General features: G+C 42.6%; 1 protein-coding gene across 1 annotated transcript; it reads left to right on the top strand.

The window, feature by feature from the left end:
* The first annotated feature begins 17,605 nt into the window (after positions 1 to 17,605).
* Positions 17,606 to 23,810, top strand: LOC134187640 (uncharacterized). Its single transcript, XM_062655792.1, has 5 exons — positions 17,606 to 17,643; positions 21,750 to 21,859; positions 22,893 to 23,054; positions 23,549 to 23,607; positions 23,774 to 23,810. The coding sequence occupies exons 2-5, from the start codon at positions 21,755 to 21,757 to the stop codon at positions 23,808 to 23,810; spliced, it is 363 nt and encodes a 120-aa protein (XP_062511776.1). The 5' UTR covers positions 17,606 to 17,643; positions 21,750 to 21,754.
* The last annotated feature ends 2,552 nt before the right edge of the window (positions 23,811 to 26,362 follow it).

The raw sequence follows: 26,362 nt of genomic DNA, 5'->3' as shown, positions 1-26,362 counted from the left end.
TCCAAAAGTCCACATCTGAAAGCGATCTACGGTCTGTTCCCCGTAAGCGTGAACCTGGAAGTGAGTAATGAAGTAGAGGTCACACCAGGTGTACTCATTAGAGCACTAAGAGCTGCTCCAGTTGGACCATGTTATACCAATTATCTTAAATGGTTCCAGTTGCTGATTCGTTGGACTTAGAAGATAATTGGATAATAGCCATTGCTCCATCCGTTTGTGTTTGATATGCACAAGTACTATCCTTCCGTTTCGATTGTAGGAAAGGCTTAGATAATTTGATAAACAGAAATGCCAGACCTAGCGGTTTCTAACGATACCGAGATCATCGCGAAAGTCCAAAAAACAGCAAAGATATTGATGATTTTCAAAGTTCACACTTATGGGGAACAGACAGTAGTCTACAACAAATCACAAATACCTTTGTACTTACTGCTATTAACTCAGCTACAAACCACTAAATGGCAGTCAGGGAGACTGAGTTCACATAAGAGGATGGTACACTCCTGCTGAGCTTAAAGGAGTCACCCCTCCTAATGGCCACATCCCCAGGCAATCTACTGCAGCTTGCCACACCTATGCCTTACCACAGACCATTACAACCTCAACAATATACCACTAAATGACTGTCTGGAAGACTGAGTTTACACAACAAGGTGGTTCACTCCTACTGAGCACCAAGTCACTCCTCCAAACAGAGAGGATATATGTAGTACTCAGCTTGCATCAACATTCATTTACGTGTCGGTCGTGCTGCACATCATTGTTAGAAGTCCTCGAATTATTGCCTTCAGTTTGCTTTTATTATCGTGGTCAGGAACTACAAAACCAAGTCCACAGAGAACAAGTGGTCTGACGAACAACTTGCAGCGGCTCTCCTAGAGCTCCGAATAGGAAAAGGAGCCATCAGTATCAACGCAGCAGCCAAGCAATATGAAATTCCCTGGTCAACTCTCCATGATCATTATGAAGGTATCTCTACAAAACGGTATGGAGGCAAATCAACAGTGTTAAGCAGAGAAGAAGAAAGTGAAGTGTTACTTACTTGCATCAGCTTGCAAGAGCTTGGATTTAGTTTGACCAGAGCCACTGTTGGCCGTGTCATCAAAGACTACCTGTTATCCAATGGCAGACTAAACCCTTTCAGACAAGGAATTCCTGGGTATGACTGGTGGCAAGGATTTTTACAACGATGGCCTATTGTGTCTGAAAGAAAACCTGAACACTTGTCCGTACACAGAGCACAAGCTGCCACCAAATCCAAATTACGGCAGTGGTTTGAATTCCTGGCAGAAAAGTTAAGCAATCCACATATTCCAGTTGAAGACAGACAGAGTCGACTGTGGGAACTGTGATGAAGCAGGCTTTTTCACTGACCTGACTTCAAAACGCGTTCTTTCACAGCGTGGAGCTCGTGATGTATACCACACCAGTGGTGGCTCTGGAAAACAGATGTACACCGTCCATGCATGTGGTTCTGCAGCCGGCCACCTACTCCCGCCAAACATCCTATATCCAGGTAGAATTAATACAATTGTATTTAAAGCTGATTTTTCAGAGACAAATGGTAAATTGCCTTCCTTTATTCTAGGCAAAAATATATGGGATAGGTGGTGTTTGAATGGACCCAAGGGAGCCCATTATGGTGTAAGTGAGTCAGGATGGATGGAAAGAGACAACTTCTGTAGCTGGTTTGAGAAGCTTTTCATACCATCTGTGAGATATCTGATTGAGACAGGCCCAGTAGTTCTATTTATGGATGGCCATGCTTCCCACCTTGGACTGAAAGTCATTCAAAAGGCTAGAAAGAACAAATCCACCTAATACCAGTGCCAGCCCATACCACACACATCACTCAGCCACTTGATGTTGGCTTGTATGGCCTCATGAAGTCGAAATGGCGTGCAATAAATGATGACTTACGAAGGAAAACTTCAGCAGCAGTAGTTTACAAAGGTATCTTCCCATTTCTCGTCGCTCCATTATGTCCGTTATGGGACTACGATTGGTCTAAAGCCCTGATAGGTGGCTTTTCCCAAAAAATTTCCGTTCTCCCCATACGCCATCCCAAATGAATAGTTGTCGCCATCTGAAGTCTTTTCTGATGACAAAGACGACGACAGCCAGCAAGCACTGAAAGACTCTTCACTGGACACTGATGTAGAAATTACCTTTAAAGGAACAGTTGCGATCACACCAACTACACCAATAGTAAAGACTTACCTCAAGAAACACTTCACCAAGGTCTTACAAGGTGCACGTGACCAGAAAACAAAACCCAAGGGAGCTGTAGGAAGGAAGAAAGTAGGATTAACCCATTACGGAGAAGCCTTGACATCCGATGAAGTGTTCTTTCTCCTGCGAGAGCAAGCTGCAAAAAATTAAAAGCAGCAAGGACCGTCACAGCATCAAAACTGAAGAAACCAAAAAACGCGCCAAATGCCACTTCAACAGGGGTTGCTACGGACTGTGAACAAGACGACAATTACTGCCAAGGTTGTCAACTCTCCTTTGAAGACGACAGTTACAAAGAACTGTCCACATGGATCGGTTGCAGTTCGTGTTGGAGATGGTATCATTTCCGGTGTGGGGGCCTCACTGAACTGCCAAAAGAGACGGAAGATTGGTACTGTGAGCACTGTTTGTAGCCTAGATCAATGTTTAGCTGTCAACTAAGCTGTAACTTGTTCTGAACTGCGTACCAAGTAGTTTCCATAGTCTAGTTTCACTGTTGAAATCTTCCTGCTATTGTAAGTAATACACATCAACGTAAGAAGTACTGCCTGCCAAGTGTTACAACCATTCGTAAAGTCGTAGTTGCCAGAACAAAACTCTGTTTACGAAGTTGCCCCACCCACAAGATTAGCAGTGTCGACGAAAGTCCCGAATTACCTCAAGAACGATTAAGATTTTAGAGATTGCTGCCCACATGCTGATTGGCAGAAGACTACTGCTCCACACGATAGTAAAATCAAGCGACTACAACACTCATACGTAGCAACATACGGGCATTTTCTAAATTGTTTATGGAGTTGCCCCGGATTACCTACGGATGCGACTGCAAAGGTCATGTTTGCTTAGAGTATACTTGGAAGTCAGCTAATGAGTTCACAAACGTGGACGTGAACCCAGAACAGATCTGAGTAAACTGGTTTGGCTGTAACGACCAACGCTGTATCGGCATCAGTAAAATTGTCTCAACAGTGCAAGTTTGAAGAGGGTCGACTGTCAGAGTTCTTCCTGGCTTACCTAGCTGCCTCTTGTTGAACGAGATTGCCAATCAGCTCATCAGACGTGTCGATCTAACAGGTGCTCATGTTTAGTGTGTGTGTGTGTGCGTGCGTGCGTGCGTGCGTGCGTGCGTGTGTGTGTGTGAGTGTGTGTGTGTGTGTGTGTGTGTGTGTGTGTGTGTGTGTGTGTGTGTGTGTGTGTGTGTGTGCGTATGTGTGTGGATGATCCAGTGGTGTAACTAGAATTTGTTTTCTGTCGCTTGGAAACCACCTCAACCCTGGTGTGCGGCATAGTAGTTGAGGCGTTTTTTTCGACAATCTTCTTGAGTTGTTTATGTCATTAGCAATTACCAATATGTGATGGCCGCCATATCAAGAAGATGCGTGAAACTATGCATTGAGGAGAAGCATGATCGAGAAGTGGTGGAACAAAGTTTACTAGTGTGTAGATCGTGCTCTTTACAGAATATGTTGTTTGCAATCTATTAAAGCGCAACAGTTTTATCCTGCATGAACGCCAGGAGTCCACCTTTGTCAGTCCTTCACAGTATACCACTGCTAAATGAGGTAATTGCTCATCTTGAAACACAACTTGGTCCTTTGCCAATAGTACATGCGTGTCTAGCTAGGGTATCTGCCTGTTACCCTAGGCATGTGGTCCATCAATTGTGATATTCTCGCAATTTAAGGGTCCAATCTAAATTTTTTTGCCGGTCAAAGAATGGCTTGACCAGCAGTATCGAACTATAGTAATGACATGATCAAACCTGAGCAAGGCCGCTGGATTGACTTAAGTAAACATGCATGTGGTAATTCTCAGGCTGAAATATCCCCATGGCTGCTGTAGAGCTGCCTGAATCATCTCTCTGTCTCACAATTGCAGCATTGCTTTAGGTATGTCCATGATGGGTCAGGAAAGTTTCTCTGACTTAGTGCTCCTTGACTGTCATCATTCAACTCCTCCATGAGGACCAAGGAAAAGTCACGTAGCGATTTCATGAAGCTAACCGGATTTAGTCATTAAAACGTTGTTGGAATGAAGACATTTGCGCAACAACGGTTAGACTCCGGGCAGATATTAGACTCGTGCCCAGTCCTCCTCCGCGCTAGGTTGCTGACACCACGTGCGCCATCTGTCACGTGTGTATAGGTCCATGTGGTTTCACACGTGTGGTTGGCCTAAGCACGGAGGAGGACTGGGACCATACCTCGTCACGTGACAAACATGTTTGTAACGTGACCGAAATGGCGTGACATGATTGGTAGATACTACTTTTATTTAGCATAATGGTTTTCGTAGGAGGGCTTTTGTAATGCACAATCACACAATTAGAAAGACTAAGTACACAACAATTATAGAGGCACTAAGCCATTACGAGCCGATAACTTGTTGATGGCGTCCATGTCTGTGAGAGTGCGACCAGAGAAGGACTTTCGAGAAGAGCGGTCTCAATGGTAAGTACATGTGCATTCGTGCGCGTCTAAACATTCTAGATACCTGTCGAGACACACGTGTACATGAAGGTGAAGTCTCTCTTTTTCAAAAGGCTGCGACGGGTCCTGATCGCTGTACCTGCCAGAGCACCGCGTTCAGGTGTTCCTGTTAGTTACGTCTAGCACATTTTGTTAAACCAATTTAAGCTAAATCAGTCACGTCGAGGTGGCTAGTATTGTGAGACAAGCTTTCCCGGAAGCTCGCCTCAGGATTGACCATGCCATCAGAGCATACGTCTACGATGGTATTGCCTTCGCACCAGTCTCTGTTGGAGTTATAGCACATTCTACTGACGTTTCAGACTTGCGGAATCACCCCTCGCCTTATGCAAGTAAGATATGCACTACGTACAAGAGGTGTGCACATGCAGAGTGCCTGTTTGCCCTGTAGAAGTCACAAGGAGAAATCGACAAGATTAGAATCAAGCAAGTGGAACTTCTCCAACTCCAGCGAAGCAACATAACTCAAGAGATTATGCAAAGATGCCAATCAATTGGCAATTTGTAGAAACGACTCTTTCGTCCGAGAGGGAACGTTTTCGGGAGTCCGACTGCTGTTCTCTTGGTCGAGGGCCTGTTTCGTGGCAAGATTTACGCCGTTTTTCAGTAGAAGACATCGAAGACACGATGGGTTGTCAAAGCCCTCATTTGCTTGGCATCTTGAAAGCGCTGGTCAAAGGGAAAGCCAACGAGGAGGCTGGCAGCACACGCCTGCAGGCTCTCATCACCGGCACTGTGGCACTGAAGTTCAGAGATCGCTATAGCAGTGGGATGACACTCCTAGAATCCTACATGCTTGTTGCTCGCGGTACAGGAAAATTAGCCATTACAGACCTCAACCATCTTGGTGTCTCACAATCATATCAACAGGTTTGGCGACGTCTAAAGAACTTGGCGAATTATTACCAGGATGTACAGCAGCTCACGAAAGAGACACACATCTGGGTGTATGACAATCTGAATTTGTATTTAGATTTAGATCTGCTTTAGATTTGTGAAGTAGCCAGCTCTACGAAATATGTCCGTCATGGGCTGTGTTATCCTACGCTATACTCTGCTAGCCAGCGCAGTTTTGCGAAGAGGATCGTGCATGATGGCGTTGATTTGTGAGGCAGGCGACTGACCTGTTGTAGGCAAGTTGTTAGGCTCTTGCTAGGCTCTTGCTAATCTACCACCTCCTGTGTCGTTTAGCAGAGCCTTTGCAACCTATTAGAAATCTTATCTGAGACCAGCGGGCTAAGCTAAATAACTGAATTAGACTCAAAACGTGTTACGTGACGAGGTATGGTCTCAGTCCTCCATTCTTAGGCCAACCACACGTGTGAAACCACATGAGCCTATAAACACGTAACAGCTAGAGCACGTGGTGTAAGCAACCTAGCGCAAAGGAGGACTGGGCACGAGTTTAGGCAAATATTGGTATCAATAGATAAGCTCTGTACTTGCTGGATCTATACTTACTCTCACCGTTGGGATGCAGAGGCAAAACTGCTGTTATTGGAGCCAATTTTCGCAGTTATAATGATTTAGATGCGAAGAAAAGGCGGAATTAGGTCGGAATTTAGATTAATTGCGTAAAACTATATAAGTGCATGCTGGCTAACAGGTTTCTATTAGCAATCACAGCCATTAAACTGTTAGATGGCTTTATGTTATAGATAAAAAAGTCTGTCGCGAACTCTTGTGCTTTATCTGTCTCCTTTGTCGCTCTTTGGATGTCTTACGAAAGCGTTCTGATGAAATACGTGTGGGGACTAAACCCACTTACCGTCTGATAGACAATATGTCGTCTAGCAGACCGTCTACATCCAATTAGTACTCTTCACGAACCTCCTCACCTACGAGCGCACTATAGCTTGACGCATGCAGTTGCACGCCATTCTACGGTTATGTTTGCCAGACTTTTCTACACAAGCACATGAATCAACCATTTCAAGACAGCCGCAACTAAATGGCTTGTGGAAATCAAGACCTAATGGCTTCTATAGGCTTGACAACATAACATTCGCTTATTTATAATTACACTACTAAAATTTTTAGTAGGCCACATTGTAAGATGTTACCTTCTTATTTGCAAAGGGATTTTATTTATCGACTTACCTGGTGTTTGTTTACTAATCGTATCCTAGAATACGCGAAAGCCCGGGAACGCCCACTTCCGTCTGTCTGTTTGTAAGGCGGCGATCGACATGACGCCGGTCTCGGATCGTCGCGAAACGCGGTGGGCCGGTCGAGATAGCAAGTCCGAGACGAAAGGTCGCGTCGGATTTCGCCTCCACCGTCTCCGACGGCCCGAAACGAGACTTTGGCGGCCTGAAATGAAATGCGCGGGAGTTTGTCTAGCTAATCAATTGACCGAGTATGCTGATGGACGCACACCCGCTATCGTACGCCGTTCCAATTCTCTCATCTACAGTGTGAGGATGCGCCGGGTGTATTCGGAGTAAGCCGGCCGCTTGTGCGTGCGTGCGTCCGTGTGTTACTGAATGTGTTTTCTCGGAGGTGACGTCATTCTCCACGAATAGATTATGACGTTTAAGGTGGGAAGAGTCTGAGATGTGGGTGCTGGAAAATGCGTAGTCTGATACGAACGGTCGTGTCGGATTGCTTTGGGGGCTGAAATTAACGTAAAATTAGATTGCTACGCGAATGTGTCTTCGCGGGAGTGCCGAGTATGCGGATGTGATGTGATTTAAGATAAGCGGGAGATTGAGAGGCCAATCGACACGACGCCGGTCTCCGATCGTCGTGCAGTTTGCACCCCTTTCTACGATTGTGTGCCAAACGTTTGTACACAAGCGCATTAATCAACAATTTCAAGACAGCCGCAACTACATGACTTGAGGAAAAACTCATGACCCAAATAGCCCCTTGTGACAACATGACATCCACCTAGTTATAAGTACACTACTAAATTATTAGTAAGCTGTATTATAAGATGTTACCTATATTCCACCAGTCGCTCTTATTCGTGAACGGATTATATTTATCGACTTACCCGGTGTTTATTTAGTGATAAGATATATATTATTTAAAATATGATTGTACACAAGTACAACTGTCATTTCGGCAGTAGACTTATTGTCAGCTATGCTCAAAATATCATTGTATTTGTAGTCATGCTTAGTTAAATAGGCAGGCTATAATTACATATGTCGCTTTTTAATTCTTAGATAATTAGTCGGTAGATGTCTATATTCGCTTTCACGAAACTCACGCCTTATGATTTTACTGGAAAGCACATCTTGTAACGAACTAGTTACGCCACTGTGTATTGGTTGTGTGTTTGTTTATCTGTCTGTTTGTTCTCCTGTACCTAGAACGGTCTAAATATTTATCTGTCTGTATATCCATTTGTTAATTAACTTAGTCCTTGAATTTAGTATCCCGAAGCCATATATTACCTAATACGTTTAGGAAATTCACTATATCTTCGAGACGTTTCACGTCATGACCGTAGATCCTAAAAATTGGTTTCTCAGAAAATTTGGTATCCCCGAGTAGGCAATTTGGATTCCTCCAGCCATTTTTAGGTAATTTGGCTTCCACAAGCCTTATCTAAAATTTGTTAAAATAAAATGAAGTTTTGGCCAAGACTAGGAAGGATAAACACTACAGATTTTATCATTGTACGGCTCATTCCTAGAAACTAGTGACAGTGATTTTACAAGTTCAAAATTTCTAAATGGTGTAAAAGAGCAATGATTATCTACAGCTGCTAATTGTGCTAAGGCACTAAGCTGCAATAAATATTAGTCGTATGGGAACCACTGCAGTCAGATCCATTGCCCCCAATGAGCAGTGTTTAGTCATTATATTAAAGTACGTCATTGTAAAATCGGTCTACAAGTGAAAGAAACGAGGAGTTACAATAGACCAGACGACATTTGCGCGCAGACTCCTTGGGTACACGAGGCTACTTGCCATAGCTTCGTAACCGCGCCTCTTGCGCGAAGAGGGCCTGGTGCTGTACACGTTGTCTTCGCATGCCCGCACAAATTACATCAAAATCGGCGTAATGTTTGCACGCATGCGGAACTGGCGTTGTTTAGAACCTTGAGCTGATAGTGTCGTGCGCAAATATGACAGCTAACAACTTCCGTACAAGGGCGCGTTCGATTGCGCTCTCCCATCCTCTTTCAGAAGAGTCTCTTCCAACGAGCAGCAAAGTTGGTATAGTTGGCTTTTTGGAGACTATAGCGGCAGAAGTGTAGAAATTGGAAAAAGGGCGTGCACAAGAAGCCTCTTCTGGAAGAGGATGGAAGAGCCCAATCGAACGCGCACCAGGTGATGTTCTTTGTCCGCTCTTTTCAACTTAGATACTAGTCCTGGCTGTCATTTGTCTGAAACCTCTGTTTTCTGCTACAGCTCAAATGGACGGAGTAAGATCTGCGTGGAAGAACGTCTGTGTGTACAGATAGAAATTCCCAAATAAGCAGAAATTTCTACTGCCGTTTTTGTCGCTGTAAGCAAACACTGTAAACAGCCTGACTGCAGTACAACTAGACATTGAAATCGACACTGCCACAAAATAAGGTCTAAAATCGTCTAGTTTGATCATTTTACCTTGGGTCTAGATCTATACGGATTCTTCCACGAACGGAAGCTATGTCGCTTTCCTTTCAACAGTTGCGCGCGACATTATCGGCTCGAGATTCTAAATAACGTCGGGTCCGCATGCTTGCATTCATTACGCCGATTTTGGGGGTAATTTATGCGGGCAAGTAAAGACAACGTGTCCCGGGCCCTCTTCTCCGGGTGAACAAGAGGGTCTAGGTACGAGACTACGTACTCTTGCCATGGCCTCGTACCCAGGCCCTCTTGCGCGCCCTGCAAAGGGCTTTTTTACGTTGTCTTCGCGTGAGCGCAAAAATTACATCAAAATCGGCGTGATGTCTGGACGCATGCGGAACCGACGTTGTTTGAAATCTCAAGCTGATAGTGTCGCGTGCAATGGCAGCGAACAGCTTTCGTGTTCAGCAGGTGCTGTTCTTTGTCCGCTTTTTTCGACTTATATACCAGTTCTAGCTGTCGTGTGCCTGCAACATCAATTTTCTGCTACAGGGAAGGAGAAAGATCTGCGTGGAAGACCGTCTGTCGTACAGATAGAAATTCTCAAATAAGCTGCGACTTCCGCTGCAATCCTTCTCGCTATACAAACACTGTAAACAGCCCGACTGCAGTAAAACTATTCATCGAACTCTACCACAAACCAAGGTCCAAAATCATCTAGTTGGATCACTTCACCTTGGGTCTAGATCTGCGGCTTCATCCACGCACGGAAGCTGTTTCACTGTCCGTTCAACAGTTGCGCGCGACATTATCGGAATGAGATTCTAAAAAAACAACGTCGGTTCCGCATGCGTGCATACATTACGCCGACTTCATGGTAATTTATGCGCGTATGCGAAGACAACGCGTACCAAACCCTCTTCTCCTTGCCCGCAAGAGGGCCTGGGTACGAGGCTACACTAGCCGCACATCATGGATATACGCCTACGCCTACGCCTACGCCTACGCATCCAGCAATATTTAGTATAGAACACCTGGCTGCAAGCAGTTTTAATGCTGTAATTTTTGGCCTAGCTAGAAAGTTGTCAAATGACTTGATATTTCATTTGTTAATTTTCACTAAATTTAAAAGTCACTTTTTTGCCAACCAGTTCAATCAAGTGTATATATAAGATAGACCTACTAGTCCAAAGAATGACCTAACCTTTGGCATCAATTATACTGCTGTTAGAAGATGTATGGATCGATGCACTAGTATTAATGAAGATAAGGCGAGTAGAAGAAGATCTGATAGAAGAATTTCAAGTTCTTCCAACTACAAGCCATATGATTTTTAGGATTTGTTACTAACGGAAGATGCTCCTGCAGACGTGCTGGTTGTTTTAGACGTCAGTTCAAAGACACAATCTCGATAATATCCGTGGCATCTACAAGTCACATGGCGTACAAGCATCTATCAGTGCCATACATGAAAATCTTCTACCCCTACACCTGACTCTTAGATCAACACGCTCTGCTAGGATACAACAACGATGAAGTGGGTGTATTCACTGTGGTTTTGTTAGGCACTGAAAGTGAGCGGCTGCGAGATTGATGTAGCATTTCAGGAGAATGGCGCAGTCTAAAACAGATCTTTAGCGATGGATTTCCAAGAGCTACAGTGATTTGTTTTCCGTGCTGGTGGATAAGCAACTCAGCAAAACTAATTTATACAACTTCTTGCATATCATATTGGTTCTTGTGTGTTTCAAAGTATGATATTGTAAAGCAGTTGCTGCTGACTACAATACTGTTGTGTTAACTTAAACAAGTAACAAATATCTTAGAGTACTGGTGGATCATCAAAATCATGATTCTTTGCATATGATTACGCCGTTTCTAGTATCTAATAGTATTACCCTTACCTAAATTTTTTGAGCGAGCAAATGAAAGTTGCATGGCTACTCGCTCATTGCCAGGAAGTACGGTAGAGAATTTTTGTCTGTTTGTTTGTTTATATTTCTGTCGGTCTGTCTTTGTTTGTTTGTTTGTTCTTTGTATTTCAAACAATAATGGACACTAGCCTGCAGTTATAGCAATAATATATACGTGCAGACATTTGTGTTTATCAATTTGCCCCATCGTCTATTAATTAAGGTTGTTGGACAATCAGAAAGAGTTTTCATTAAATTTAATTTTTTTTGTTTTAGCAAGTTATTGCCGAATGCCGGCATGGAATTCTCTTTGTACGTATTTCTGTTCACTCTTTTTATTGCTCATCTCCAAGTCGAAACACAAGGAACGGAGTACAACGATATCTCGCCTACAACCTTTGCAAGCAAAGATACTAAAACGTTTAGAGTTTATAACAGCAATGGTCAGTGTTATAATAAGTTTGGACGTTTCAATTCTTGGACCTGTAATACTCCACAAATGACTAACTTTGAAACTGCATTATTAGTTATTAAACCGTCGATGACAATCCAAACATATCGCTACAGAATACTGGTTTTTGGAGAAATATCTAAAAGAAAATTCGGCGACGCAAGTTTAGGTGATGCAAATTCATACCAAACGTGGATTTATTACGAAGAAACAGACTCTTGGAAAATGATTGCTAGTGTTACGAACGGGCCGACTTGGATGCACAGGATACATCTAGTGACGTTTTGTAGTTCACGCGCAATCATTCTGTCTCCTGATGCTATTAACAGCACTTGGATATTTATGTTCGAACAACTGAAATGGAAAAGAGTCGCGATTGTCGGCAATGGTCCAAGTTGGACGAATATTAATTCTGACATTTTCGCTGTGGCCGTGGAAAGTGATCGTTCTTTGTGCTCGTGTAGTCAGGATGTTTTCGTTTTCTACCCTAATGAAGACAGAAATCAAATTGTGAGTTACAGACTGATCTGTATGGAAGAACAGACAACATATCTTTGGGAAAAAGTAGGAAACTACACAATTCCTTTCGTTCGTAGTTTGCGCTTAGTTGGTGGTTGGTCAGGACAAACAACAGTATTTGCTGTGGTTGACGAATGCATTTGGACATATTCCGTAATGAAATCAATTTGGAATAAAACGAATCTCTGCTTTCAATATGGTACTTTTAGAATTGTTTTGAACGCCGTATATTCGGATTTCCTTTTTGTTAATGATACCAATGAGATTATTTACATAAGTATTGATCGACGTCTTGTCAGAAAGTTGTCTGTTTCTAATGGGTTCGCTCTTGAAGAAAAGATATCGGAAAATAGCTTCCAATATTCGTTTCTAAATTTTGGGAGGCCTGCAAGTTATGTTTTACGATTTGACAGACAGGGTATTAGGTATTACTTACCTTGGTACAATGGACGTTGTGGATTTAGTGTTATGAGAGTGAAGATACGCAATGTATCTGGAGAACTAATGTGGCAGGTTACAAGAATAAACAATAGACGTAAAATTCCATCAGATTACTTAGTTCAGTCTTTGTGGAGAGACACATATTATCGGATTGCCTTTCCGTCCAACGATGTAAGGTCTAAGCCACCAGTCATGTGGTCGATGAACTTATTAAGCACACAGCGATGGCAAATGGAAGGAAGTCTGAACGTTACAGGAATAAGTATATCCAAAAACATGAGGATGTCAAGTATTGTAAGTATGCACATGCAGGAAAATGTGTGGCTGGTTGTGTCAAGTAAGCACACAGTGTTAATCGAGTCAAGAGATCACATACAACTAATGTCAAGTCCTAGGCCTTCTAGAAATGACTTTACAGTCGTGACTATCAACTCGACGTCAGCGTTGCTGTTCGGAGGATATAGTGGAAACAAATATAAATTCAACGTTTTTAATGATCTTTGGCATTTTTCTCTTACACGTAGAATTTGGAATAAAGTTCACATTATCGAGAGTAGGGAATCAGGTTCCGTTGTCAATACTAACAAGTCTACAGAGAGCGTCCCCTCACCTCGATATAATCATGCTGCTGCAGTTATAGAATTTGAAATGTTTGTTTTTGGCGGATATGACATCAAAGATAATTTGAAATTAGAATTGTGGAAATATAACATGATTAACAATTCGTGGAGATATTTAAAACCAACAAACAACATTTCATATTTTGCTTCTGATGAACAACATTGCTATTTTTCGGCGACAGCACAAAGTGAAATGCTGTGGATTGCGTCTAAGTGTCCTTTGCACATTTGGGATGACCATTTTGAAGTAAATTTTTATTTGTGGATGTTTATTGTTCAGTTGCAGACTTGGGATTTCGTCGCATTCGACAAACTTGAAAATATGCCGCACAAGTACTTTTATTCATCTCTGGATTTCTGGCGAGGATATTTGCAAATTTTACAGCCTTATGGTTTAGTTTACATAAAGGCTGGATGTCCTGTAGGGTTAGGGTCGAGCAACATCTCTCGTTTTCCGTGCGACGTCTGCAAAGTAGGTTGTTATTCTGACGTAGAGACGAAAGAGTGCCGCAAATGTCCAAACGGAACGACGACAAGAGAAGAGCGTTCATCGAGGCTGACCGACTGCAACCTTTGTGTCACGGGTTACTGTCGTCATGGAAGATGTCTGGTGGGCTTAATGCTAGTTCCCGTATGTTCGTGCACTTTCGGCTTCACTGGATCTCGCTGTCAAGACGCAACTTATTATTACATTGGAACGGGATTTATTCTTGTTATAGGTATTATTACCTTACTCGTTGTGGTATTACGGCGCATCACCAAAAAACGAAGAGAACGAGAAACGGCTTTCCGTCGTCACATACAAACTTTGAATGATGCGTGGCAGATCAGTTGGCAAGAAATAGAACTGCAGGACGAAATAGGAGGAGGAGCTTCGGGAAGAGTGTGGAAAGCGCAATACCGTAATATAGACGTTGCTGTGAAAATGTTGATAGGCAATGATGAATCACAACCGTCGTTGGAATTTACAGCAGAAATTAAATTTATGCAAACAATGCGTCATCGAAATATTGTACTTTTTATCGGAGCCGGTAAAACGAGTCCACAAGAACAACCGTTTCTTGTCGTCGAGTTTGCTCATCGAGGATCTTTACGTCATGTCCTGGATGACGTCAGTATTAAAATAGATCAAAATCGTAAAATAGATTTCAGTCTAGACGTTTCAAAAGGAATGGAATTCCTTCACAAGTTGGACCCACCGAGAATTCATCGAGATTTGAAGAGTGAGAATTTACTCGTTTGCAAAAGTTGGATTGTCAAAGTGGCTGATTTTGGTCTTGGAAGACTCTTTGGTAAGGCACAAAAAAATCGACGATCAAAGCAAAACAATTCATTGAGCAGCAATAATTCAGAAAGCGAAATTCTAGTTGAGATGAGAGATTTGTCTCAAGATGGTATTGGGACAGTGAGGTGGAGTGCACCAGAGTTAGCAAGACGAGAGAGCTACGATGGATCCATCGATGTCTACAGGTACTCAACGACGTCATTTTTATTGTATTTAATACTTATATAATATATTTTGTGTTTAGTTTTGGAATTGTGCTTTGGGAGATATGGTCACGTGGTTTTCCTTTTGAGCAGTATCGGTTTGCTCACCAAGTAGACGATGCCGTGGAAAGAGGCGAGCGTCCTGTCGTTCCAGACGATTGCCCGGAGGGATATGCAACCGTAATGCAAGCTTGCTGGGCAGAAAGAGTTTGGAAACGACCGTCGTTTAGCGAAGTTGTCAGCTGTCTGGAAAACATGCATGTGGAAGATGCTTGTTAGAGTGACTACACGACAGTTTTGAATTTGGTCATTTGCTAGTCTAGTTATTGACGCAAACGTTCTAACTGTCATTGAGAGGCATAGCAGATTATATTGCTAGCATACTTACGATATGATAGAATTAAGAGTTTTAGCCGTAATAAGTATTAGGAAATAGTTTTGTCTAGCCAAATAAACACGGTTAGTTAGAGCACGTTATATAGCATTCCTTTTAAAAGTTGCATGTTTGTTCTGATTGAATTTCCACTAAGTAGCCATGGTCACGCCCAAGTTTAGATTACATCGAAATATTATCGAAATAGCCATTGTCACAAATGCTATCAACTGTTATTCAATCTTCAAACTTTCGATAGCGCTTATTGCATGATACCCACCGGCCATTACAATTTCTCCACTGTCAGTTAAAAAGTCGTCATGTTCCTACTGTTTCTTTGTCATGGGTGAAGGTGGTAGCCATCCAGCAGATCGATCATCATACAATTGCACTGCATTCTCTGAAGTACCGCTGGTTGCCATCGTCAGTCCTTCAGTTGCCACCAATCTGTTACTGACTGATGTGACTGTCCTATTATAGTTAAAGTTTCTTGAAATTTAAATTGATCACCACCCTCTGCTTCCAAGATTATAACATTTCACCATTTTTTAAATAACATTCCACAACATTAATTAGCTGCTTAGTCTTGACTGACCAATTTCTTCTCTTTCTACAAAGACGGAGTCGCTAAGTTCGTGACGGACTTTAAAAGCAGATTATTGCATAATTGGTTAGCTGTCTAGAGTTATACAGCTTCTACCACCGGCTTAGCGTCGCTGGGGATTGGTGGAGGCTATAGCCCAAAATTTTTTGGCGTGTCACTCCGCTTCAAACAGAACTATAATTTTTCAAGAGACAGGGTTATGTTCAGGCATGTGCACGGCATCACTTGGAAATAGTTGCACTTTCTTCAAACACTCGGTAACCGCACAGACTTAGGCGCTCTAATTTGCACTGAAGGTGATGCTGACTAAGATCTGTCTATAACCTGAATTGGAACGATCAAGACGTTGCAGTATAAGGTCGAGTTAGCCATTGACTCTTGTAGCTAAATTCTAGTCTTTCTCTAGGTAGATCTTTAGAGTTCTTCTTTTAAAACCTCAAATTGAGAACGCTACACTGCAGTTTCGGTAAAACTGGACAAGCACCCTTACACTTCGAGCCAGATTGGAGTTCCTTACACTCTGCAAGTGACAAGAAAGCACACGTTACGTTCCCTTACTTGCCTAGGCTGAGTAACCAAGCGCACTCAGTTCACACCGAGCACCTAAATTTTGGATTGTTTAGAGCTTATTCTGCTGCCTTACCCGTCAATCGACACCTAAATAGCCGGTTTTGAAAGTAGTTACGTCTATTAACTTTTGCGCATGCGCAACATAGAAACGGCATTTGAACGGCTTACACACGATCGAAACTGACAGGACACTTGAACAGATGTTACGTACAAAAACTACGACAAAAACTACCTCACTTGAGATCGGCTCAAGTGCGCATGTTCGAGCGTAACCATGCACCTTTAATTAAGTTACTAAATAGTTCTCTTAATCTTAGAGTAGTACGTTGACGATAATGTTCAAAATCTCTTCGATAATACAGATCATCATTTAAGTATGGTAAAACCAGTGTCGAGAAGTCGTGGATACGTCGAGTGCGAATGTCCATCACTTTTAATTCAAAAGACGTTTGCGACGCTATCCAGCCACGGCAGAGTCAAAGATGACCGCATCAAAAGACAGAAGCTTATCCATCATCTACTTATCCATCATCTACTTTTCAAGTAAGTTTAGTTAAGGTCGACAACCCGATTAACCGGAGAATGGAATCTCAAGCCCCTGCGCTACGTAACGATTTGCATGGACTCTGTACTTTCTCAACTTTGTGCTCAGGGGATTCTAGCTAACTAGCTAGACTTATAGTGCCCGTATTATTGGCAAGACTTCAGTCTAAATTTTCACAACAAGATCCTACCAACTTGAATAAACCCATCGAATCACTAGAATATTTACTGTTGTCATTTAATGGTCGAATATACTAGACTGGTTCAGTAAAGGTGTACAAAACTAGGTCACGTGAGCCAGCATCCTGCCGGCGAGTCTGAGAAACAAAAGGAAACCAGTAAAGTGATGGCCGGTATATGACGAACGAAGAAAGGTACCTCTCAGAACGAGCCAACCGTCGGTTTGATACCGCTAGTTTTCCCCGCATGGGAGCAGTAGATACCCCTAGCTCGTCCGAGTGGAGAGATGTGTTGGAACAACAGTACAATAGTTACCAGCATTCTCAGCCACGAACATGGTCAACACTGGAGCTAACGATATAGTGACAGAACAAATGCAGTTCGCAGGAAGCAGAAGGCTTACAGGTGTCCGATCTCCGAGATATTATCCGGAACGCTAGTGCCTAGACGGATCGACTGCAAAGGTCATGTTTACTTAGAGTATTCTTGGAAGTCAGCTAATCAGAGTTCACAAACGTGTACGTGAACCCAGAACCGATCCGAGTAAACTGGTTTGGCTTAAACGACCAACGCTATATCGGCATCAGTAAAATTGTCTCAACAGTGCAAGTCTGAAGAAGGTCGACTGTCAGATTTTTCCTGGCTTACCTAGCTGTCTGTTGTTGAACGAGATTGCCAATCAGCTCATCAGACGTGTCGATCTAACAGGTGTTCATTTTTTAGTGTGTGTGTGTGTGTGTGTGTGTGTGTGTGTGTGTGTGTGTGTGTGTGTGTGTGTGTGTGTGTGTGTGTGTGTGTCTGTGTGTGTGTGTGTGTGTGTGTGTGTGTGTGTGTGTGTGTGTGTGTGTGTGTGTGTCTGTGTGTCTGTGTGTGTGTGTGTGTGTGTGTGTGTGTGTGTGTCTGTGTGTGTGTCTGTGTGTGTGTCTGTGTGTCTGTGTGTGTGTGTGTGTGTGTGTGTGTGTGTGTGTGTGTCTGTGTGTGTGTGTGTGTGTCTGTGTGTGTGTGTGTGTCTGTGTGTCTGTGTGTGTGTGTGTGTGTGTGTGTGTGTGTGTGTGTGTGTGTGTCTGTGTGTGTGTCTGTGTGTGTGTGTGTGTGTGTGTGTGTGTGTGTGTGTGTGTGTGTGTGTGTGTCTGTGTGTGTGTGTGTGTGTGTCTGTGTGTGTGTGTGTGTCTGTGTGTCTGTGTGTGTGTGTGTGTGTGTGTGTGTGTGTGTGTGTGTGTGTGTGTGTGTGTCTGTGTGTGTGTGTCTGTGTGTGTGTCTGTGTGTGTGTGTGTGTGTGTGTGTGTGTGTGTGTGTGTGTGTCTGTGTGTGTGTGTGTCTGTGTGTGTGTGTGTGTGTGTTTTTGTGTGTGTGATTGTGTGTGTATGTGATTGTGTGTATATGTGTGTATGTGATTGTGTGTGTGTGTTTGTGTGCGTGTGTGTGTGTGTGTGTGTGTGTGTGTTGTGCGTGTGTGTTATTGTGTGTGTGTGTGTGTGTGTGTGTGTGTGCGTGCGTGCGTGTGTGTGTGTGTGTGTGCGTGCGTGCGTGTGTGTGTGTGTGTGTGTGTGTGTGTGTGTGTATGTGTGTATGTGATTGTGTGTGTGTGTTTGTGTGCGTGTGTGTGTGTGTGTGTGTGTGTGTGTGTGTGTGTGTGTTGTGCGTGTGTGTTATTGTGTGTGTGTGTGTGTGTGTGTGTGCGTGCGTGCGTGTGTGTGTGTGTGTGTGTGTGTGTGTGTGTGCGTGCGTGCGTGCGTGTGTGTGTGTGTGTGTGTGTGTGTGTGTGTGTGTGTGTGTGTGTGTGTGTGTGTGTGTGTGTGTGTGTGTGTGCGTATGTGTGTGGATGATCCAGTGGTGTAACTAGTAGTTGTTTTCTGTCGCTTGGAAATCACCTCAACCCTGGTGTGCGCATAGTAGTTAAGGCGTTCCTTTCGACAATCTTCCCGAGCAAGGGCGTAACTAGCATTAAAATTTTACCGAGGCAAGTTTATATTAATTAATTAATTAAGCAATAATTTGTCTTTAACCTACTTTATGTATAATGTAAGTAAACATAGCTTCTATAATAACAACAGTCCCAATCTGCGATGTCTTGTAATATCAAATCTTCGTAAGACGTTCTCTCTACTCATAGCCACATCTCTATGAATATATAAAAGAGCTAAGCCACTTAGAACGCCCAATCTTTTCTGTTATCTACTAACTGATACACCTAGCAAACATTTTGCAACGCCACACCCATTTTATTTACCGAGGCAACTGCCTCGGCTGCCTCATGCCTAGTTACGCCACTGCCGTGTTGTCCATGCCATTAGCGATTACTAATATGTGATGGTCGCCATATCAAGGAGATTCGTGAAACTATGCATTGAGGAGAAGCATGATCGAGAAGTGGTGGAACAAAGTTTACTAGTGTGTAGATCGTGCTCTTTCCAGAATATGTTGTTTGCAATCTATTAAAGCGCAACAATTTTATCCTGCATGAACGCCAGGAGTCCACCTTTGTCAGTCCTTCACAGTATACCACTGCTAAATGAGGTAATTGCTCATCTTGAAACACAACTTGGTCCTTTGCCAATAGTACATGCGTGTCTAGCTAGGGTATCTGCCTGTTATCCTAGGCATGTGGTCCATTAATTGTGATATTCTCGCAATTTAAGTGTCCAATCTAAATTTCTTTGCCGGTGAAAGAATGGCTTGACCAGCAGTATCGAACTATAGTAATGACATGATCAGACCTGAGCAAGGCCGCTGGATTTACTTGAGTAAACATGCAGGTGGTAAAGCTCAGGCTGAAATCTCTCCATGGCTGCTGTAGAGCTGACTGAATCATCTCTCTTTCACAATTGCAGCATGGCTTTAGATATGTCCATGATGGGTCAGGAAAGTTTCTCGGACTGAGCGCTCCTTGACTGTCATCATTCAACTCCTCCTTGTGAACCAAGGAAAAGCCATGTAGCGATTTATTGAGCTAACCGGATTCAGTCATTAAAACGTTGGAATGAAGCCATTTGCGCAACAACGGTTAGACTCCGGACAAATATTGGTATCAATCGAAAAGCTCTGTACTTGCTGGATACATACTCTCACCGTTGGGATGCAGAGGCAAAACTACCGTTATTGGAGCCAAATTTTGCAGTTATAATGAGTTAGATGCGAAGAATAGGCGGGATTAGGTCGGAATTTGATTAATTGAGTAAAACTATATAAGTGCATGCTGGCTAACAGGTTTCTATTAGTAATCGCAGCCATTAAACTGTTAGATAGCTTCATGTTATAGATAATCAAGTCTGTCGCGAACTCTTGTGCTTTATCTGTCTCCTTTGTTGCTCTTTGGATGTCATACGAAAATATTCTGATGAAATACGTGTGGGGACCAAACCAACTTACCGTCTGATAGACAATATGTCGTCTAGCAGACCGTCTACATCCAATTAGTACTCTTCACGAACCTCCTCACCTACGAGCGCACTATAGCTTGACGCATGCAGTTGCACGCCTTTCTACGGTTTAATTTGCCAGACTTTCCTACACAAGCACATGAATCAACCACTTCAAGACAGCCGCAACTAAATGACTTGTGGAAACCAAGACCTAATTGCTTCTTCAGGCTTGACAACATAACATCGGCCTATTTATAATTACACTACTAAAATTTTTAGTAGGCCGCATTGTAAGATGTTACTTTCTTATTCGTGAACAGATTTTATTTATCGACTTACCTGGTGTTTGTTTACTAATCCTATACTATAATACTTGAAAAGCTCTTGAACGCCCACTTCCGCCTGTCTGTTTGTAAGGCGCCAATCGACACGACGCCGGTCTCGGATCGTCGCGAAACGCGGTGGGCCGGTCGAGATAGCATATCCGGGACGAACGGTCGTGTCGGAGTTTGCCTCGACCGCCTTCGACGGCCCGAAACGAGACTTTGGCGGCGGAGTTTGTCTGGCTAATCAATTGACCGAGTATGCGGCGGGACGCACACCCGCTATCGCACGCCGTTCTAAATCTCTCATCTACAGTGTGAGGATGCGCCGGGTGTAGTCGGAGTAAGCTGGCCGGCTCACCGGGCCGCTTTTGCGTGCGCCCGTGTGTCACAGAAGGTGCGTCTTCTTTGCAGAAGTGACGTACAACGAAATATTGCCACCGCCAAGATTGCCACCGCCAATAGGGCTGGTAGTACTAGTAAAATATATAATATTTATATTATGGCTGTCCACATGTACAACTGTCATTTCGGCAGTAGACTTATTGTCAGCTATGCATTAAATATTGTTATATTTTTGCAATCATGCTTAGCTAAATAGTCAGGCTATAATTACATATGTAGCTTTTAATTATTAGATAATTAGTCGGGGGATGTCTATAATGGTTTTTACGAAATTCACGCCGTATGATTTTGCTGGAAAGCACATCTTGTAACCAACTAGTTACCCACAGTGTATCGGTTGTGTGTATCGGTTGTGTGTCTCTTTATATGTTTGTTTGTTCTCTTGTACATTGCCCAGTCTAACTGTTTATCGGTCTGTGCGTCCATTGTTAATTAACTTAATTTGTGAATTTGGTATCACCGTGTCATACATTACCCAAAACATTTAGAGAATTGGCTTTATCTTCGAGACGTTTCACATTCCAAAGCGTAGATCTTAAGAATTGGTATCTCAGAAAACCTGATATCCCCTGAGTAGGCAATTTTTGAATCTTAGAGCTACATTTTAGGTAATTAGGCATCCCACAAGAAAAGATCTAACTGAATCAGAAGTTATGTGTAGATAAATTAATTAGCTAAGTCTACTTTGGGCAATAGACACAATGCAACCTAATGTTTTCTATAGTTGCAATGAAAGTATACTACAAAACCAAAACAGAAAATCAAAAAAAGAAAACTGATGGGACATACAACGATTATTCAAATGCAAAGAAGGTCAATAAAAGGAAGCGAAGGGTGAGCATTGTATTATTACTTATAGTGGTGATATATCCTTGTATTATTACATATAGTCGTGATATATCCTTCTATTGTTACAGATAGTTGTGATATATCCTTCTATTGTTACAGATAGTCGTGATATATCCTTCTATTGTTACAGATAGTTGTGATATATCCTTGTATTGTTACAGATAGTTGTGATATATCTTTGTATTGTGACATATAGTTGTGATATATCTTTGTATTATTACATATAGTCGTGATATATCCTTGTATTGTTACATATAGTTGTGATATATCCTTGTATTATTACATATAGTCGTGATATATCCTTCTATTGTTACTGATAGTTGTGATATATCCTTCTATTGTTACAGATAGTCGTGATATATCCTTCTATTGTTACAGATAGTTGTGATATATCCTTGTATTGTTACAGATAGTTGTGATATATCTTTGTATTGTGACATATAGTTGTGATATATCTTTGTATTATTACATATAGTCGTGATATATCCTTGTATTGTTACATATAGTTGTGATATATCCTTGTATTATTACATATAGTCGTGATATATCCTTGTATTATTACAGATAGTCGTGATATATCCTTGTATTGTTACAGATAGTTGTGATATATCTTTGTATTGTGACATATAGTTGTGATATATCCTTGTAATTATTACAGATAGTGGTGATATATCCTTGTATTGTTACATATAGTTGTGATATATCCTTGTATTATTACAGATAGTCGTGATATATCCTTGTATTGTTACATATAGTTGTGATATATCCTTGTATTATTACAGATAGTCGTGCTACGTTATTGTTACAGATGGTGGTATACTGTATTATTTGTTTTTTGCTGTTAGTTGCCCTAGATCATTAATTTCCCCACTGATAGTTGTGATATCTAATCATTTTGCTTTACTGCTTGTCATACTATATCCCTTGTCTTTTTCTGATGCTCTATCATGTGTTTTTGTACTGATTGTTATTTGTGCTCTATCATTTATATTTGTTATAATTTGTCGTTAATATATAGAAACTGAAAGAACATACACAGGCATTGGAGGAAAATACGACCTTTACGGAGACTACCAAGGCTAAGTCGATGTCTGTCCTCACGTTAGACTTCATGTCTACTGATGAATCCGAAGATGAACATTCCTTTGTGTCCCATCCAATTCCGTGGATGTCTACTGAGGTTAGAGATTATATGCAGTCTTTGGACCGGAAACGGGGGAGGAGGAGGTCGACAAGGGCCAGTAAGATGAGGAACAAAAGATGGGTAGGAGAGCCCAGCGACAGACCAGAGCCGCCAAATGTCGCCAGCCAGGCCCCAGAGTGGGCATTGTCAGTTATGCGGCCTAGGCGTGAACACAGATGCTGTAGTGTAGTATTTGCATAACAATAGTTATACGAGTATCTAGATGTTTGTCATGTAGCAGTGTGCTGTGAAAATATATGTATACCGGTAAAACTTATATGATTGTGCAGGGTTCAGTGTAGATTATAATTAGCGGCGTGTCGAATATCTGTACGTAGGCACATTGAATGTGTAAACGTGGAAACTCATTGGCATATGTTAGGACGTCGACGTACCTGCGGAATGAGATGGAACGCGATACACCTCAAATGATGGTAGTGGTTGCATGTGTGGGTACGTATTCTCACATTTGGTATGGTATAAATTCCTAGAGGCTTGCACGAGTATCGCCACATGCCGTGTCAAAAAGTAAGGTATGTGTTGACATGAGGTGAGAACTCGGTATGCTCATGCATACCAACGATAGCGGAACGTATTGGTACGCAATGGTTTAGCGCAGTGTATACACTGTTGTCTATGACGATCGCGGTCGGTTGTGAGGATGATGATGATGATGTCCTTGGGTCGTGTTGATGTTGTGATCTCGTCGTTTCTAGACCGCTTGAGAAAGTGTGGCGGAAGGAGTTGGCGTAGACAGACATTTTTTCTAGAGGGGTCGATTACGCACAACGAGCAACGGAAGGAGAAAGACAATTGATGAGTTATTTTAACGATACGACACAGTGTACCGAGTAGGTTTGTCTGCGAGGCCGACGGCCTCGTCGTGTTGGTAAGTGAATCTATCGTTTAATGGCTGCGCGTATCGTGTATCGTATCGGTTCGTGTGTGTGTGTGTGTGTGTGTGTGTGTGTGTGTGTGTGTGTGTGTGTGTGTGTGTGTTGTGTGTGTGTGTGTGTGTGTGTGTGTGTGTGTGTGTGTGTGTGTGTGTGTGTGTGATTGTTCGAGTGAGTCTCTTGTTCCGTGGTCGTTACGGTCGTACATATTCTTCATTCTCGGTCGCCGCGGACGCGTTTCGGTATACAATACCTTCATCAGCGCTACCGGGGTCGACGTAAGTCTGAACCGAGAAAAGCTAGAGGAGAGAAGAAAGGAGAAGAGAGTCGTGTGTGGAGAGTCGTCGGTGTCTGTCGTTGTTTGTGAGTTTAATTGTCGAATGCCAATCTAACCGTGATAAATGAGAGAGAATCTTCTTCCAATAGTCTTGTGGTCGTTGTTGAGAATAGCTGTTTTCTGGTCGTGCTTCGGTAAACTATCGATTGAATCGTTCGGCGAGAGAACGAGCAGGCGAATAACGGTGATCAGTGAGCGAATAAGATGCTTAAAGATCAACATTCGTTTAAAGGTTATAGGGATGATTGGATTTGTGTCTCCGTCGTCCAATCGGACAAAGCGTCGGCGAACGCTTATTAGACGAACAAAGACGTGTAAGATTTTTTCGTATTTTTTCAGTCTAAGGCATCAGCTTACGCTGGTCCGTGTGGATTTGACCGAGTTTGTGTGGGTTGGGGTCAGAGCTATGGTTAGGGTGGGATTAGGATAAAGAGTTAGATTTAGGGTTAGGGTTCGATTTAGAGTTAAGTGTTAGAGTTAGGGTTAAGATTAAGGTTAGGGTCAGGGTTAAGATGAGGGTTAGGGTCAGTGTTAGGGTTGGGGTTAGGTTTAATTAAGGTTAACTTTTGGGTCACGGTTAAGATTAGGGTCAGGGTTAGGATTCGGGTTAGGTTCAAGGCTATGTTTAGGGTTAGAGTTTGTGTTAGGGTTTGGGTTAGTATTTGGGTTATTGTTTGGGTTAGGTTATAGACTATTGGTTGTCTGACCGGTCGGTCTGACTAGTGTAGCAACTGTGTGTCGGTCTATAGTCTGACTGACTAGTTATTATCTATAGGCTTGATATTGACAGTCTTAGTCGAAAAATTATTGTTACTGTGTGTCCAGTAGTAGTTATAGTCTGTCGGATGAGAGTCTGGCTGTCTGTCTAACAGTCTGATTGGGGTCTTGTCAGTCTAATTATTCTGTTTGTCAGAGTGGAAAAAATTATACTGTCGTGTCGTTAGAGTCAAAGGGTGCAAACGAAGGGCATTAACCCGTGTCGAGCTCTGTTATAAACTATTGGTTGTCTAATCAGTCTGTCTGACTAGAGTGACACCTGTGTGTCGTTCTACGGTCTGACTGTCTAATTATTAGACTACCTGTTGACGGTTTTGTTCAAACAAGTTAAGAACATACAAATCACTATTTCTAGGACTATCTAATTTTTCTTGTTAGTGTATGTATCTTGTCTGGCCTATAGCACTATACATGTAGTGGTATGAAGCAAAATATATCATTATTATTATTATTATTATTATTATTATTATTTATTATTATTATTATAAAATGCTCAACCAGATCAGTCTGGTTTGTAAAGTCTATTACAATTACCGGAAGCAAACCCTGCTTCAGAAGTACTTAGACCATCACGGCTGTCTAGAAAGAAGACATGACTTTACGAAGGATCCCAGTAGATCCCAGAAGCACTGCTTTCTGTAAGTGCTGCAGGTTGTGATGACCTGGAATAATGTTCAGCCACCGTACAATACCTGCGTGCACTGAGTCCAAAGCTCCCAAGACCACCGAACCACCAGTATTCGACAATGCCACATGCGGCTTATCTCCACTCGCAAGTCGCTGTACTTTGCCAACTTCTCAGCATATTTCTTGCCAATGTTGCCATCAGCAGAACAGCTGATATCAATAAGAAGACAAGTGTTTGTCTTCCTATTTCTGAGACAGATGTCTGGACGATTGGCTTTGATCTTCCTTGCAGTGGGGATGGTGGTATCCCACATCGTAGTAATGTCATCCGTCTCCACGAGCCTATCAAGATGATGCCGGTACCATCTGCTCTCCACTGGAACCCTAAAATGGCGACAAACATCCCAGTGAATGATGGAGGCCACCTGATTGTGTCGATCAGTGTAGTCCGTCGGTGCCAAAGCACTACAGCCTGCCACAATGTGGTCGACTGTTTCCAGGCCTACACTGCACATGCGGCGAGTAGGACTGACATCACGATGTAGAATCTTGCGCTCATAGTACCGAGTCCGAAGAGCTTGGTCTTGAGCAGCAACAACCAGTTCCTCAGTTGCAACAAGAATATTTGCTGCCCTTATTATTATTATTATGTGCCGCAATGCCCCTCCATG

Source organism: Corticium candelabrum, chromosome 12, assembly GCF_963422355.1.
Source record: "Corticium candelabrum chromosome 12, ooCorCand1.1, whole genome shotgun sequence".
In the NCBI taxonomy this organism is placed as follows: domain Eukaryota; kingdom Metazoa; phylum Porifera; class Homoscleromorpha; order Homosclerophorida; family Plakinidae; genus Corticium; species Corticium candelabrum.
The sequence above is the reverse complement of the archived record's forward strand: the minus strand, read 5'-3'. Positions and strand labels throughout refer to the sequence as shown.

Coding starts and splice junctions, on each gene's coding strand:
- LOC134187640 (XM_062655792.1), top strand. CDS start 21,755: ATGAAAGTATACTACAAAACCAAAACAGAAAATCAAAAAAAGAAAACT. Junction 21,860..22,892: donor TCAATAAAAGGAAGCGAAGG/GTGAGCATTGTA, acceptor GTTAATATATAG/AAACTGAAAGAACATACACA. Junction 23,608..23,773: donor AAGGTATGTGTTGACATGAG/GTGAGAACTCGG, acceptor CGTCGTTTCTAG/ACCGCTTGAGAAAGTGTGGC.